The sequence below is a fragment of the Saimiri boliviensis genome, chromosome 6 (genome assembly GCF_048565385.1).
Source record: "Saimiri boliviensis isolate mSaiBol1 chromosome 6, mSaiBol1.pri, whole genome shotgun sequence".
Classification (NCBI taxonomy): Eukaryota; Metazoa; Chordata; class Mammalia; order Primates; family Cebidae; genus Saimiri; species Saimiri boliviensis.
The window spans coordinates 87,579,125-87,597,498 of NC_133454.1; the positions used below are offsets into that span (position 1 = coordinate 87,579,125).

At 41.1% G+C, this 18,374-nt stretch overlaps 1 protein-coding gene across 14 annotated transcripts in view; it reads right to left on the reverse strand.

Moving 5' to 3' along the window:
* Positions 1-18,374, reverse strand: part of SERGEF (secretion regulating guanine nucleotide exchange factor) — a 232,384-nt gene that overhangs the window by 163,580 nt on the left and 50,430 nt on the right. For all 14 annotated transcript variants that reach the window (XR_005579801.2, XR_012518121.1, XM_074401191.1 and 11 more), the window contains one exon: positions 15,878-16,044. Coding sequence is in view for 12 of the 14 variants with exons in the window: in XM_074401191.1 (XP_074257292.1) it covers positions 15,878-16,044 (167 nt within the window). In the remaining 2 variants the exon portion in view is untranslated. The remainder of the gene's footprint in view (positions 1-15,877; positions 16,045-18,374) is intronic.

Sequence of the window (18,374 nt, forward strand, 5' to 3'; positions counted from 1 at the left end):
CTAAGTTTTTATCACAAATAAATGTTAAATTTTGTCAATAATTTTTCCGCATCTTTTTTTTTTTTGGAAAGAGAAAAAGAATAATAAGAAAAAGAATAAAGAAGAGGAAGAAAGAGAAAGAGGAAGAGGGAGAGAGAATGGGGGTTCTGTTGAGGTTATTATTATGGTTTTTCCCTTTATTCTGTTAATACATGATGCATTAAATTGATTTTCAAATTAAAAAGCAAGCTTTCATTTGTGGGATAACATAGCTTGGTCATGATATATTATCCTTTTTAAATATTAATGAATTTGATTTGCTAATATTTTGTTGCAGATTTTTGTGTTTATGTTCATAAGGGAAACTAATCTGTATTTTTCATTTTTGTAATGTCTTTGGTACCAGAATTATGCTGACTTCATAAAACAAGTTTGGAAGTGTACCCTCCTCCTTTATTTTCTGAAAGAGTTTGTGTAAAATGGTACTATTTCCTTACTTAAATGTCCGATAAAGTTTATTGGAGAAACCACCTAGGCCTAAAGAGTTCTTTGTAGAAATCTTTTTGATAATAAATTGATTTATTTACTAGACAAACAGATATTCTGATTTTCTATTTAATTTCTATTTCTTTTTCATCTCGTGTAGTTTTCCAAAAACTACAAAAGATGAAATACACTGTGGTACATAGTAGTTTTTCAAAAATTAACCCATTTTATCTAAGTTGCCGAATTCAAAGACACAAAGTTATTTGTAATATCTCCTTTAATGTCTCAATCTGTAGTGATATACCTACTTTCCTTTCTAATAATGACATTTTGTGACCTCATTTTTCTTGGTAGTCCAGTAAAACTTTATAAATTTTGTTGATATTTTCAAATCATTGCTTTTGGATTTTTATTTTTCTCTCCTTTCTATTTCATTAACTTCTGTTCTTTCCTTTATTATTTTCTTCTTTCTATTTACTTCAGGTTTATTTTTCCTCAACTTTTTCCAACTTCTAAAGATAGAACCTTAAGCAGCTGAATTTAGTCCTTTTTCTTTTCTAATATATGCATTTAAAGATATAAATTTCCCTCCAAGTACTGCTTTAGCTGCATCCCGCAAACATTGATGTGCTCTACTTTCATTATTGCTCAGTTTAAAGTTTTTAAATTTTTTTATTTTGAAGTAATTCGAGCCTAGAGAAAACTTGAAAGAACTATACAAAGAACTCCTGTTTATAATTAACTTATATTTCCTAATCTTAACATTTCATTAGCTTTGCTCTATATTCCCTTCTCTCTCTTTATTTTAATATTATTATTATTATTATTATTATTATTATTATCATTGAGATGGAATCTCACTCTGTCACCCAGGCTGTAGTGCAGTGGCACCATCTCAGCTCACTGCAACCTCTACCTCCTGGGTTCAAGTGATTCTCCTGCCTCAGCTTCCCGAGTAGCTGGGACTACAGGCATGTGCCACCACACCTGGCTAATTTTTTGTATTTTAATAGAGACGAGGTTTCACCCACTAGCCAGGATGGTCTCGATCTCTGACCTCATGGTTTGTCCACCTTAGCCTCCCAAAGCACTAGGATTACACGCAGGAGCCACTGCACCCACCCTTTATTTTTTTCTAAACTGTTTCTGAGCAAGTTGCTAAACTTGATGCCCCATTATTCTAACATGTCAGTGTGTTTGCCACCAAAATTGACATCACTCTCTACATAACAATTCAACCATCAAAACTAAAAAAAGAACACTAATACATAACTTGCAAGAAGCTTCAGACTCCATTTAGGTTCTACCAATTGCCCCAGTAATGTCCTTGACAACAAAAGGATCCAGTTCACAACTATGCGTCTCATTAGTTGCTAGTCTCTTTAGAATCTTTCAACCTGGAACAGTTCCTGTCTTAACTTTCATGACTTTGATACTTGTGAAGAATGTGCTTGCTTTGGTCGCTCTCCCTTTCCTTCAGGTAGTTGTTTTTTCACATTTTGTCTGAGTTTATAGCTGTTTTCTATGGGAGAACTGGTCTGATAAAACTACTGTACCACTACCAGAAATGGAATTGAGATGAGATTCAATCCTTTTTTGAGCACAGATCCCACATGAAAAACCTGTTTCTCTCTGTTTGATTAGCATGACAGATCTTACATTTACAAAACAGGAACAACTATATTACACAGCCTCATAACATTTCATAAAACTTTCCAAGTATCTACTTCATTATTATAATTAAGATGATGCCTACATAGAATTAAAAGATCAAATAGTATAGAAAGGTATAAAATGAAAAGAAAAAGCCTTTGTGCCTAACATTAAAGGAGTGATCTCATGAACAGAGTCTCTCTATTCTATGCTTGCCGTTTGAGCGATAAGAAAACTAGAGGAAACTTAGGCTGGAAATCAGAAGATATAAGTTTCCAGTCCTAATTCTACTGCTCCAAAAATGGCCTTAAATAAGCCCCTTACTCATACTTAATACACTATTAGCACTTTTCTGGAGTATATTAAACTGCTCTGTGCCTTAGTTTCCTTATCTGAAAAACATACATAGCACAACCCATCTTTTCTATATGCCTCCTAGGTAGAAAACAAAATGATTTAATAATATAGGTTTGAATGTGCTGAAAGCACAATACAAATGTAATAATACACCTCTATATCTCTGGAAAAATCAAATGGAAATTAGAAGCCTTGGTTGGAATACAGAAGAATCTAGGCTCTATTTAGTTTTATATTATTATACTATTTACACCTGCAGTGTCCAGTATGGTAGCTACTAGCCACATGTGGCTACTGAAATTTGAATTAAAATTAAATAAAATTAAAAATTCAATGCTCAGTTACATTAACCATATTTCAAGTGCTAAGTAGCCACACGTGGTTATTTAGCTATTGTGTTAGACTGATATAGACCACTTCTGTCATCCTAGAAAGTTCCACTGGATAGCACTGATCCATACAATTTTATACTATGTATTTTCTTACTTGCCTGATTTTAACATTATTGTGGAGTTAATACACAGAAGCTAGCCTGCCACTATAAAACGAAACAAACTCAAAAAAACCTCAAAGGTGAAAAGAAATCGGTCTCCAGGTGAGTAAGAGCTCTAGCCAAACTAGAATGGTATTTGCCTCAGAACTTTGGAAGAATCCTTGGAACTACTTCTCATTATGTAGATTAGGAAACTGAGGTTCAGAGAAAGCAGTCTCTGGTCCTAGGTGCCACAGGGAGTCAACATCAGAAATCAAAATGGAATCTTGGTATTTAGTAGCATAGGTTTTACAGAAGGATCAGAGTTTTACTAGCAACTTTGTCATCTACTAATCATGTAACCATGGACAAGTGACCACCTCCAAGTCTCACTCTCCTCAACTGCAAACAGAGGAATAACAGTCCCTACTCTGTAAGATTGTCAAGAGGATTAAAGAGATGGTGTCTAGAAAGGTTCTCTCTTAGGAGAGAACCTGGCATCTACTGGGACCTGGTGAATGCTACCTGCTGTCCTTATTAGCTAATACATTGCTCTTTCCACTGCACCGCAGACCCTGATCAGGGAGGCTGTGGCCACCAGATGGATCATCATCATGGAGCTAGTGAGTGTTGTAAGGCACGGGGAAATTATGCAGCTTGACAAAATGTGCCAGGGGAGCAGAATGATAAATGCATTATACAGCAGTAACTACGGAACTGCTCCCAAAAGTCTTCATGCAACAGCAGAAATTTCACCTTGAGGGGTCCAAAGAGAAATGTGCCATTTGTGTGCCTCTGTACTCTCACCCTAAAATAGGTGTCTGAGGAATGGAGCAATGCAGATAGAAAAAGACGCCTATATTTCTATGACCCTCATGCTGAGACTACTGGAGAAGTCAGCATTCTGTTTTTGTTTCTCTCCCTCCAGAATTAATGCATTATAACTCTGTTAGCAACCAACACAGCTAACCCATGACAGACCTCTTCAAGCCTGCTTCAGAGTAGGTGGAGATGGAGCCCCTTCAACCTGGAAAACCACCGTCCAGTCACCTGTATGTCCTCTAGTCTATCCTGCTGCCACTACGTTAGCTCTGCTATTTCCCAGCTTTGTCCTTAAACAAGTTACCTCCCCAGGTTTTGGTTCCCTCATCTACAAAAATTAGGATAAACTATTATGTTGCCTCATATAAATGTGTTAAGAATTAAAGGTGATGCTTATAAAGTGCTTAGCATAACACATGGCAGGTAGTCAATGTTCAACAAACAGGAACTAACATTATGATTACTTCTTCAAAAAAATCTAATTGCTCCTAATTGCTCCTAATCCATTTTTTTTTTTTTTTTTCTGAGACGGAGTCTTGTTCTATCACCCAGGCTGGAGTGCAGTAGCACAACCTCAGCTCACTGCAACCTCCACCTCCCAGGCTCAAGCCATCTTCCCAGCTCAGCCTCACAAGAGACTAGGACTACAGGTCCACATCACCATGCCTGACTAATCTTTGTGTTTTTTGTAGAGATAGGGTTTTGCCATTTTGCCCAGGCTGGTTTCAAGTGACCCACCTGCCTTGGCCTCCCAAAGTGCTACAAGAAATTAGTTTCCTAAAAACCCACGTAAGAAATCTACAAACAAAATATACATTTGTTTATTGCTTCATAGTTGATAAAATGCTTTTACATCCCTGACATCATTCTGACAACTTACAGAGCTAAATCCAGTAATAATTATTATATCTATTTGACAGATATAAAATCTGAGACTAAGAGAAGTAAAAGCAGCTTGTCCAAAGATCGAGCTGCAGTATAGTCTCTTGATTTTTCCAAGGCCCTTCTCTATTTGTTGCTCCCTCATGCAGACCCTATTCTCAAATGATGTGATGCTCCACGCAATTAATAAGAAATCTTACCAGTGGGGACCACAGTGAACTAAAACCACAAAGAAGAAACTCAAAAACTACTGAATCACCTTTTTGAAGCAAGGGACTTTCCTCATCCAGTCTTGGGAGTGCTGCTTACAATGACGCAAACATTTTCTTCAGCAGCCATGAGCAACCTTCCCTAGCCAGCTGGGTCTCCTATAATGGTACATGGGGAGGCCCCTGTGGGAGCCACACTAGCCTCACAGCACCTGTGAGTGGGACCCCACTCTACCCCCTACTTTGGTTTCCATTTATACTTCTGGTTCCTCTGAAAAGCCAGAGGCTTCACAATTAATTGTTGTAGCAGTTGCTCCTTCTGCAAAGATAACTCTGATTCCTGCCATTTCTGCTACCCATAGCCAGTCTCCCCCAGTCTTGGATGACACGAGACATCCAGTAAAAAGAGCTCTTTTCCAAACAGCAATTTTCAGATGCAGGAGGTAGCAGCCACCACTGGCAGTGTCCCCACAGACAAAACCACTGCCTCACAGAGGGAATTATGTAACCATATAAAGATTAACCACTCTCTTCCAGTCACAATTCACCAGTCCCTCTAACAACTGGCCAGGGATCTTGGGGTTCTCAAGGCTGCATCCCAAGGGAATAGCCTGGTTTTGCTTCCTTGGAAGTGACAAGAGGAATGTTTTCTCTTTATCTACCTCAAGGGGTGCCTACTAGGCAAGGCTTCAGTAGTTCAGGACATTTCAGGCAAAGAAGAGGCTGGAACCAGATGGCAGTCATCTTTGGGGAAGATGGGGAAATACAGGGCTGGCTCCTAAAGCAGCTATCCAATATAAAGTACCCAGTGAAGGCTGGCAAAGAGAGGCTTAATTCAGGCTAGTGTCAACAACAAGGAGGTCTCATTGGTCAGAAGGCTTCCAAGCCAGAAGCTCCAAGAAACAGCAACCTTGGAATCAAGCCGATGGCCTTATATAGGGGAATGAACCATTCAGAACAAAGTCCCAGTGACTAAGGATCCAGGACACTGAGTCCAATCCCTGCACAGTGGGACTAGCAAAACCCATACCCTACTCAGCGTAGAGTTTTTGTGCAAGTAGAACTAGCAGAGAGATCTAGCTGTCTCGATGTGGCCAAAGCAGGAGGTCTCCTGTGTTTGGAAAGTGTTTAGGAAAGGCAAAGGGAGGTCAGGATTCATCACATCCTACAGCCAGGTCACCAACAGCCCAACAAATTCCAAACCTAAACTCAAGGACAGGGGAGGTGAAAGGAGGGTAGAAAAGTGCTTCAGGGACAGCCATTCAACAGAGCCAAGGAAGGTGAGTAATGACACCAAGCTAAGAAAAACTCAATAGAGAAAGTAACAAGAGACACGTTTACTATATAAGATTGGGTGATAGGAATACCAAGGTAATTATAAGACATCATCCTTGTTAGCAACTGAGAAATGGGTAGCAGTTGTCCAAGAAGCCAAAGGCAAAGGCAAAGGGAAGCAGAACCAGCATGCAAAGACCCAGATGTATAAAAAACATGATGCACTATTGATTAGGCACAGATGAACTGCAGAATACAGGGAGAGACTAGTAGAAGGTGAGGGTGGATATTTTCACAGAAGCTGGATCAAGAAGAACTTCCTATGAAAATCCAGAGATTTGAGACTTCAATCAGGATGGGAAGCCATCAGAAAGTAAGGGCACGCATTCATCCCTATAGCAAGCATTTGCTCAGCACCTGCTGTGTGCTGGGTGCTAGTCAAGGTGATGAGGAGACAGGGGTGAACAAGGCCAACAACAGTCCTGCAGCTTACACTCTAATAACTCCATTCCTACCCATTGAGAACAGAGGCTGGGTCTTAATCTCCACCATATCCTAAATGCTTGGTTAAGTTTCTTTCATATAAAAAGTTACTATCTAATAAGCATTTATTGTGGGAATAAGTGTTTTCTATATTTTCTAAGAGTCTAAAGAAAAAGAACACAGTATTATCAGATTTCTATTTCAATACATCACTTTGGCAACTGGTTTTGAGAAACTGGGGTGAAATAAAACTAGAGACAAGGAGTTACCAACTAAGAGACTGTCACTGTATTAGGCACTAGATAATGAGGGTCCAAACTAGAGGAACAGTGGCAGAAATGGAAGTAGTTTTAGTCCCCTGACCAGCCAATTCACATGCAGCTCATCCAGCCTTCACAGACCTAGAATTGCTCTCAGCAGATCACTGCAGCCTCCTTTAAACCCTCATTGCCTTCTGTTTTCACTCTAAACCTCTGCATGATTTACTTTCACCCTGGGACAGCCAAGTTTTCAAGGTCAAATGCAACAAAAGACAGCTGGTCAGCTCCAGGGTGACCCTGGGCAAAGCCTGGGGCAGTCGTACTTCTGTAGAGCATGGTAGTGACATATGAGGTCATAAGGACTTTAAATCAGTGCTGATGAATTTCCTTTGCTGGAAAAAAAAAAAAAAAGCAAGCCAGAGATATCCTTCCCGTCAATACTGATGGCTACCTTAACAGGAATTCATACTCTCTGATGCTGCATGGAGATTGGCTGGATTATCAAGAATCTACGCTCCACTATCTTCACTGGTTCTGGTTCTAAGAAGTACTTACAGGGCCCAGGGTGCCTCTGTGTAGCTCCTAATATCTCAAGTGATTAACACAAAACAGCAGCTCTGACCCATACTCTTAACAAAATCTGTACCTGGAGCAGCTCATATGTCATGAACTCCAAAAACAACTTTTTTGTACACATATGGCACTTCACAGTTTACAAAAGTCCTTGTATATATTATCTGCATTTTTCTATAACCCCATGGGCAAGGTAAAGCAGATATTATTATGCCCACTTTGTGAATGAGAAGGCTAAGGCTTGGAAAAGTTGTGAATGACCCAAAATTATACAGATTGTACATACAGAGCAGAAAGTCCAACCCAAGTCATGCTCTACATTCAAGATTGTCTGTCAGACCTCCAACTCCAGCCAGCACAAGTTTACTATAAGCGTGAATTAACTTACTGCCCCAATACTTGGAGGCTATTCTTTTCCTTGTTGCTTCTCCTGATATGAGACTGAGGCAGAGCCTGTAAAGGGCTACCAAGTCTCCGTTAGACCTACCATCCAGTGATACCCAAAGCCAGAGCCCAGGACCACACTCTATTCAGAACTGTCCAGAGAAGAAGCTGTTGGTGTACAGGGCTAGCAATGAGAAAAATGAGGGGTCTGAGAGCCAGGTTCAAGTCCCTGTTCTGCCATATACTGTGATTTTGAGCAAGTGACAGCTTTCTTTCCAAACATCAGTTTTCTCACTCCCGGAATGAGGACAGCAACATCTGCTCTTCCCACCACTCAGGGGTCAGGTCAATAATCGTGTCTTTCTTCCCCGATTTCCAGGCAGTTACCAGACAGTGCTGGAAGAACCCATTACAGAGTAAAGTGAATGAGTCCCCCCACTGTTCAAACTGTTTGGCCTCCCTGCTCAAACCTCATCACTCCAGCAGATAATGTGCCTTCCAATCTAACCAGGAAGATTTAAGCCAACCAACATGAGCTCTCATGCTTTTTTCACCATACTTCTATTGATTACTTATTTTGTACCAAACCTTGCCCTAATTATACAAAGACAAATAAGACAATGCCTGTCCTCAAAAAACTTCAAGTTTGGTTTAGAAATAGGCATGTTAATAATAAATACCACATTATAGTACTGGGCAGCAAGTTTGACTTTTATTTGTGAATGCCTGGTGCCAGTGCATGGCCCATAGTAGGATACAGTAAACACTGGTTGAATAAATAAATAAATAAAACTAACATATAACCTGATGACAAAAGAGGTACACAACTCAATGAAAGCATTATCTTCTCCACTTCAAAACTTCTCTTCACATATCCCTTATTTCTTTACTCCAGCATTGAAAGAAAGAAAAGGTTTGCTTTCTTCTTGTCAGAACTGAGCCCTTCACAGTGACTTCAATCCCCTCTCTCATCTTCCTGGGGGTCTTGCTCCAATTCTCCTCCCTCCCTCTTGCAATTTTACTCATTCAGTTATCTTGCTCTCTCTAAATCTCTCTTTCAGCCTTCTGATGCACTCTGGTTTCTCCATGCTTACAAAACAAACTGTAACCAATCTCTCTCTTCAAGGCACTGAGCTTGTTTTCATCCTCTTTGACCAGAATCTCCTGGAAGGGCTACTCACACCTGCAGCCTGTATTTCTCATCACCTGCTCGCTCATTTGCTGTGCCCCTGCTTTAGCTTCCACCTTCCCACTGAGGCTGCCCTCTCAGGTGTCACAGCCTCCCAGTCACCAAATCCAGTGGTTTTTACTCCAGCCCCAACCTCCATGACCTCCCTGTTGGCATCTCCTTGGCTTCTGTGACTCGGCACGTCCTGGCTTCCCTTCTCCCTCTCCTGTCAATACTCAAGTCTCTATCTGGCTGCTCTTCCTCTGCTTTCCTCTTCAAGTTCTTGCCAAGATTCCCGTTACTTTACATTCACTCTCTTGAGCACTAATTTAACATTAAGGCTTCCGATTCAGGAAGGCTTTCCAGTCACAACCTCCCACCCCAGACCCCACCTCCACCCAGCAGAACCCAACAAAACCACAGGGACTGAAAATGCAAGAAATAAAAGATCAGCAAGACATGGAAAGGGACAACAGCAACATATTTTCATTGCCAGACTCTCTTAAAGTCTTTGTCACATTCTGTTTGTCTTGCAGTGAACTTAGCCCCACTACTAACTTACAAGCTCCTAAGACAGAAACTGTTCCACTCTTCTCTGCTTCCTCTACCCTAACTTTGTGTTCAGACAGACAGGCATACGCAAGCATCTGTTGGAAGATTAAAGAAGAAAATCTGAAGGTGAAGATGCGCGAACGTACTTGGTAAACTGTGAAGTGCTAAGGCACTATGAGCCTCATCATCAACAGCCTTTGCAAGAAACTTCAGGGCCGTTCTAAGCACAATACAGGCTCACAGCCTATCTGTGCTGGCTCTGCAGGGCATCTGATGACCAAATGCCTGGAAATATGGAACTGCCTATTCCTGAACTGGCCTGGGATCGAGAAGCACAGACTATGGGGAAGAAGAGAAGAAGTGAAAGGGGACACACACCTCCAAAACCATTGCTTTTATTCACTTCTCACTTATTCAGTCAGTAAACACTCACTAAGTACCCACAAGGTGCCTGAGACTACTCTAGACACTGGGATCACATCTTTGAACAAGACAGACAAGGCCCTTGCTCTCTTGGATTTTCTATTTTAGTGAGAAAAGAGAGATGATAAATATAAATAAGAAAATAGGGGGTCGTAGTAAGTGCTTGTTTCACCATCCCTCTCAAACATAACAGCTCTTCCTCTCTTCGGAGTGTTCACAGGGACAAATCCGGTCCACCACTTTGAGGTTTGTTTTGTGTTATTTCTTTCCCTGCCATGTCAGCAGCTACAGCACAGATGTGCTAGATTTTTAAATCTCCAATGAAACCATCTTTGGGTGAACACTACCACCCATTTTAAGCACTGCTATTCCATTTCCAGAGGGCTTTGAAACAGTGGACCCCACTACAACTGAAAGGTTTGGGCTGCCTGGGCCCATGGTCTCAGAGACCTCACATTTCTCTAGGAACAGCAATGATGCTGTGGGTTACTTACCAGAGAGCCACTTGGGAATGCTTTTTCAGGTTGTGTTCAATTCTGTCAGAGGCCTTCGGACTCAGCTGATTGCTGGTGGTAGATTTCTGTGTTATTTAGGGCACCAAAGTCCCACAGTCTTGACACAAACTTAAAATTAGAAATGCATTAAATATAGGAAAGGAGGAAGGTCATTCAGGAAAGGCAGCCTTCCGAGGGAGCTGCAGGACAAAGATGCCCTGGAAACTTCCAGGTTCATTAATGGGTTTTACACAAGCATTCAAGTGGTATTTCTCCTTCAGAAATAACACTGTGGAAAGTGTAGGGGCCTGGCTCAAACCTCAGCTAACACAGCTGAGTGAGTGACTCTGCAAACTAAAAATAGCTTCTTTCCCACTCATTCTGACAGATTGCACTTAGACCCTGTGCACAGGTTGATCCTCTAGCAGTTTTAGTCCTGCAGCAAATGAGAGCTGATGGCATTTGGGCTTGACAATTACCCAATCTCTGGTTTAACTTTTATTTCCACGTTTCCTGCTCCTGCTCCAATGGCTCTGTATGTGCACAAACATGCACGTGTATACTGAGTTCCCTGACTGGGATCTGGTGCTCCTCAATCAAACGTGGGCAGAATTTAAACCAGGAACATGACTCAGGACTGTGGCTGCAGACTGAGCCCAGAGAAGGTCCTTAGAAAAACTGAGAATCAGGCTGCTTGCCTTGGATCTTCTCCTAATTCCTAGCTAGCCTCTCTGTCCTCAGTTTTCTGAACAATAAAATGGGAATAACTATACCTATTCTGGCCTATTTCACAGCATCATGCTGGGATCAAATGAGACAATGTATGTGAAGGTCATTTCCCTTCAGACAGTGATAGGACAGGCTAGACAGGCAGCCAGACTGCAAAGCTAGGTTCAGCCACTAGAATGGGTAGGCATCCTGATTGTATCAGAAGTTTAAAGTGATCTAGACTCATAGTTTCAGTTTGTGTTGTCCCTCTGCCTGGAATATCCTTCTACCTTTGCTAAACTCCTATGCATTTTTAAGAACCCAATTCAAATAACATTTCTTTTTTGTTAGTTTCTTCAGAATTAACCATTCCATCTTTACTGCTCCTTTGGTCTTTTGTATATACCTCTAATAGCATTTTTCACTCTATACAGTAGATATTTACTTATGTATGTGGAAGTTCTTTGAGGGCAAAGACCATTTTTTTTCATCCTTGTACTCACCTCCCACCCACTCCCACTGTATGGCCAACACTGGTGCATGACAGGTGTCAACCAATGTTTATGGAATGGATAATAACTCAAACTCAGGAAAGAGGTAAATGTCAGAGAGACCCGGGAAAGCAGAAAAGATGGGACGCACAAACAAACAGCCAGTGGCAGGGACGGTGGGCAAGAAATCCAAGAAGGCAGTGTCACTGAGGTCAGTCCTAGACAATAAGGGCACAGCCATAGGGATGACAGTCAAAGCTGAACTGCAAGTTCTGGGAAGACCAGACAGTGATCTCAACTTGGAAACACAAAGAATTGGACAGACAGCAGGGGCACTCTATTGAGGTCCAGGGAATAAGGAACAGTGGCATCATACCAGGTCCCACAACCTAAACTGGAATAAGAGAGCCTGGGGACAAGAAACAAGGGCAGAGAATAGAGTCAGGGCAAAGAATCAGAGCAAGGCTGAAGTGATACTGAAGAAGCCTGGAACTTATAGATTAGTTAACATTCCCAGGTCTGCCAAAGTTGAGTTAGCAGCTAGGGATTAGAGACCTTAGCTCTGAAACTGGCTTGGAAAGCAGAAAGCTGTCGGGCTATACATCTGCAGTGAAGGGGCAAACAAACCTGTTCACAGACATCCTGCCCTGACATGTGCATGCTCGGATTAATCCAGATCCCTGTACTACCCCAGAAAATTTCCAGGAGTGCCTAGAGAGGCCCAATATCTAAGGTAAAACTGACAGGGAATGAAACACAGAGTTTTCACCACCATAAGAACATTAAAGGAAGGTCTGCAAGGTCTAAAATCTCAAATAAAATCTGGCTAGAGAGGAGACACAGCTCAGAAGAAAAGAATTGAGACTCTTTAGGGAATTAGAGACCCTTATTCCCAGACATCAAGAACTTCCACCCAGGAAAGGGCACATAGAAAAAAGGACCTCAATTTTACTTTATCTACAGAGTATGTGACCTTCTTCAATCATTTCAAGTTCAAGAACCAGGATCATTGTTTACCTACTATGTGATCAGTAGGGGCCAGCAGAGTTTACCCATTCTTAGCCTTAGTCTCCTTATTCATAAAGCAGCAATTGTAACATCTGCACACAGGTTTATCATGAAGACAAAATAATATCTGCCAAGTATTTAGTATATTGGCCTATAATAAGCACTAAATAACTTTGTGTTTGCTTTCTTTGGTTCCCAGGAAGGGGTGGTTATACCACAGTCTAGTTCTACCTGTGTTTTCCTCTCCTGCTTGGCTGTCCTTCTGGACCCTTCTGTGCAGACATCCCATCTGAGTCACAAGACAGTTCACGCCTCCTCCTGCTTATCTCTTGGATATTAAAGGCAATTAAGAAGAATTAAAGCCAATTGGCCAGCTATGTACCACACTCAGGTCCTCAAGGGTCAGGAATCTTCAGCCTAGTCCAACACTGTTACTGCCTCTCCAGAATCTACAAAGAACTAAAATAGATTTACAGGGGAAAAAAAAAAAAAAAAAAAAAAAAAAAAAAAAAAAACTCATTCAAGAGTGGGCAAAGGATATGAACAGACACTTTTCAAAAGAAGACATATGAGGCCAACAAACAGGAAAAAATGCTCATCATCACTGGTCATTAGAGAACTGCAAATCAAAACCACATTGAGATACCATCTCACGCCAGTTAGAATGGCAATCATTTAAAAATTTGGAGAAAACAGATGCTGGAGAGGATGTGGAGAAATAGGAACACTTTTACACTGTTGGTGGGAATGTAAATTAGTTCAACCATTGTGGAGGACAGTGTGGTGATTCCTCAAGGACCTAGAAACAGAGATTCCATTTGACCCAGCAATCCCATTACTGGGTATATATCTAAAGGATTATAAATCGTTCTATTATAAAGACACATGTACATGTATGTTCATTGCAGCACTGTTTACAATAACAAATACCTGAAACCAACTAAAATGCCCATCAATGATAGACTGGACAAGGAAAATGTGGCACATATACACCATGGAATACTATGCAGCCATAAAAAATGATGAGTTCGTGTCCTTTGTAGGGACATGGATGAATCTGGAAACCGTCATTCTCAGCAAACTGACACAAAAACAGAAAATCAAACACCGAATATTCTCACTCATAAGTGGGTGTTGAACAATGAGAACACATGTACACAGGGAGGGGAGCATCACACACTGGGGTCTGTCGGCAGGCACTAGGGGAGGGACAGCGGAGGGTAGGAAGTTGGGGAGGGATAACATGGGGAGAAATGCCAGATATAGGTGATGGGGATGGAGGCAGCAAACCACATTGCCATGTATGTGCCTATGCAGCAATCCTGCATGTTCTTCACATGTACCCCAGAACCTAAAGTGCAATTCTATAGATAGGTAGATAATAAATAAATAATAAAGTTTAAAAAAAAAAAAGATGTTCCTAACCTTTGCTCTTGTAATTGCATCCCCAAAATCATATCTTAAGGAAACAGTTCGACAGAGATTCACTAGTGATGAAATATATATATATATATGATCTAAATGTCCAATATCCAAAGCACAGTTTGAGAAATCCCAGAACCTTCTAATCATGTAATGTTTATTGTATAGCCATTTTAAATGATCAGTTTAAAGACAAAGAGGGAGAAAAGCAAAGCATCTGTGATAAAGACCGAAAACAAAACCTCATAAATGCTATTGATACAACTTGTAGAAGCATGGACACATGCATATATAAAAAGGAATGTTGCTGTTCTAGGGTAGTAAGATTATGGAAATCTTCCATAATAGTAAATTATTTTATTACATGTAAATTGTTTTTATAGTATTGTTTAGTACCTTTCCAATCTAAGAGAAAGAGAGTTAAAAAAAAAAAAAAACGACAGACACAATCCAGCACTAAGAAAAGGCTCAGGAAGACCAGGGCTGAGATGTGAAAGCAGAAATTGAGAGCCGTCCTACATACCCGGAAGGAGGAGGCCAGGCAGGGCCCTGGGGAAGGGAAGCCCTCTAGGTATGGAAAGGGTTGTAATTAGTCTGATGCTAATTACAGAAGTCTCACTAGCTTATTAATTTTTTTGACAGACTCTGAATGAAGACTGAATTCCTTCATTAAGCCAACTTGGGTTCAGAGGCACATTTCCTATGTGGCTATCCTCATTCTTCTAAAAAATCTTGCCTTTTCTTTTTTCTTTTTTTTTTAAGGGTAACAGTAAAGTAATATTTAGTAACAGAAACACACACCCTAGAGAAATTAAGACTCCTGCCTTAAATGTAGAAATTCAAGCCATTTCAGAAAATCAAAGGGGTTTGAATAAGCAACTGAACTGCAAGGTTTTCTACACTGGGAAAAATAAACATGAGCATAAAATATTTAGTTCAGTATTAAAGGCCCCTTGATCAGGTTCCAGGCAGTCTTTCTGATATTACCTCATAATCGTCCCTCCAGATACCCAGTGCTCCAGCCAAACCGAACCATGAGTGGTCCCCAAAACAGTTTCTTCACCTTCCTACCACCATGACTCTGTTCAAGCTATTGCACACACTTAAAATTTCTGCCTCTTTCAATTGCTTGCTCAGGTCTGACCCATCCTCCAAAGCACAGATCCAAGGCTTGTGATTTTGTTTTTCTGAGATGGAGTCTTGTTCTGTCACCCCAACTGGAGTGCAGTGGCACAGTCTTGGCTCACTGCAACCTCCGCCTCCTGAGTTCTAGCAATTCTCCTGCCTCAGCCTCCAGAGTAGCTGGGATTACTTATAAGAGCGTGTAATCCCAGCTACTCTGGATTTGTATTTTTAGTAGAGATGGGGTTTCACCATGTTGGTCAGGCTGGTCTTGAACTCCTGACCTCAGGCAATTCACACACCTCAGCCTCCCAAAGCGCTGGGATTACAGGTGTGAGCCACTGAGCCCAGCCAGCCTTGTCATTTTCAAAGCCCAGGCCAATCTCTATACCCTGAGTTCATTTTTTGCTCGTCACAGTAGATCCAGAGTACTTTTAATCTCCAAGGAGCTACACAAAGTCTGCCTTGCAGTATAGTTATCTGAGTAACTGACTTTTGACCACATTAAAGCCTGGGCTCCTTGGGGCATGGACCCCTCCAAATTCCTACATGGAACCTATCCATAATGCCTGGCACACAGTAGGCCCTCAGTAAATGCTTCACTGAAAGGCAAGAAAAAGGAACACATTACATCTGTGAGAAGTCACTTCCTACCTCGGTAGCTCCAGTTAAGCAATGCAGAGATGAGGGCATGCTGTTCGGTGGTCTTGAACAGGGGAGAAATGAATCTTGCTTTTCTAGTTTCCAGCCTTCATAAGTCTCCAACTTCCTCCCTAGTTGACCATAGTCTGCTCGGCCCCAGGTAAACACCTTCCCAGTTTCTAAAAACAAATATTATTTGAATTAAGACTACATTCCACAGCTGTGCTCCCGTGGATAGGCAATTAATTACAAGAGAAAGTGTGACATTTATTTTAGCACCAACTACCAGGAGCCTTCCTATCTTCATGTAAAGAAGGCACAAGTATTCACATTTTTACAGATGTGGAAACCAAGGTTCAGAGAGGTTGAATGACTTGCTTAAGATCAAACAAGCTGTGAGTACCAGAGCTGGATTCAAGCAGAGATTCATTCTAAAGCTTACACTCTTGCATGTTACACAGATACGGATATGATTATGGATATAACTTCAACCATGCTTTATGGCCTTCCACTCCCTCCCTTCCACACATACTCCTTGTGCTTTGCCCAGATGCCTGTTCTCAGGTTCTTCTCTCCCCCACCCAACCCAGGGCCCCATTTAGTCACCTTGAAGTTCTCCGCTCCACAATCTCTTAGGGCCTAGCTCAATCAATGGCCAGATTCATTTGCTTTCCCCACCTTGTAACATAAGGGGACCTTTCAGAATCTGTGCTTTTACCCAAAGGAGCAATTCTAACAATCCTAAGGCAAGTGCTTATGTGTGCTAGAGGGAAGGGAGTGAGAGAAGAAAAAAAATGGCAAAACCATTTGGAGTCAGAAAAGCATTTAGTCCCCCAGATGCACCACATGGGAAGCTAGCCAGTGCTAAAAATGACAAAAGAAAATGAGATTTGCAAAAGGAGAAATGGACTTTCTTCTCCCAGATAAGAGAAAATTCACCAAAATCATTCAGTTCTACCAAGTGCCACATTTGTTATTTCAACAGAAATGCAAAATCTGATGAGGCATAGATTATTAACAGATTCTCTGCAATAAATATGCATAACCATGTGCGTTGTATAAATTCTTTATACATGTTTATTTTAACAAAGAAAAACTTTGCTTTAGAGACAAAACACAGAGCAATGCATATTAAATTCTAGACAAATCTACTACTGCATACTTTGTGTTTGGTATCAAAGCTTCATCTGGCCCCACATTCAACATATGGTTTATAGTGTCAGCTAAAAAAAACAACCATAGATTCATGGGGAAATGTCAGAATATTGCAGTGATACAAGGCTATGCAGGGAAACAGTTCTCAGGATCAGCCTGCTAGCAGACACTAAGGTAAGATACCAAGCAGTTTACAGGAATCCGACGTTTGGGCTTCTTCAAAGGGGGAACAAAGTCTCTGTAGCTCACAGGGTATACAGGGTACCTCGCATACTATGAGAGCTGGGAATAGGTCCATTCACATGTACTATTTCATGGCTCTTTGGGTGCTGTTCCTTTTGCTAAGAATGTCTTCTCCTTAGCTGGTAAACTATGGCTCCACCTTTAGAGTGCAGCTCATGTACCACGAGTTCTATAAAACCTTTCTTGACTCCCCAGCTCTCTCCAGAAAGGGTGAAAGTCACCCTCCCGTGAGCCACCTTTATCACTGTACTCACCAACTACTACGCTGCCATTTGACAGGTGAAAAAATTAAGGTTCAGAGAAGTGACCAGTCCAGGGTCACATAGCTAAGCCACATCTCTTTCTACTAACCCATGGTATCACTCTGTCTTGGTTATTAAGCACTAGTTAGTTACTGCATAATCACTCAACACTCTTCCTTCACTTCTGCAGGATTAGACCCTTAAAAACCCTTGTGCCCAGGACCCATAAAGCATCCCAAAGTGGCAAACTGTCCCTCTACCTGAACTGGCTAGGATTTCTAACCGAAATGCTAAGCAGGAGATTCCCAGGAAGCCAGAGGATGAGACTGTTGCTGCTTAAATGACCGTAGCATTCCTCTGCTGGGAGAAACTAGGAAGTGGTTATCTTCTAATAATTTTATCAGAAATCACACATTGAATCCTTTCTTTCACATCAATTAAAATATCTTAGAACTTTCCTGTTATTGATTATTGATGTCCAAGACAGTCGACTGGCAGAATATGGTGCCACCATTATTATATCCCTGATAGCAATTCAACCACACCACTTAGATAGCACTTTTCACCTTTAAAGCACTTTACAAAGATTAACTAATTAATCATCCTCATACTCTCTGGGGAGGCCATAAACATTTTAGTTAAGACAGGTCCAGAAACCAGGCTAACTCAATGTTCAGTCTTCAGTTGCAAGCCTAAATTTAGTGCACTCTGAACTGTCTGTTTCTTTTCAAAATAAACTCTGCATGCAAAGGCTCACCCAGGGCAGAAGAGACCCTTTTATTTTTCCTTTTCTTCTAAGCAGACATTTATTGACCTCTTCCCAGGTACTCAGTACATTCATTGACACTGTCTCAATCCTCACAATAATG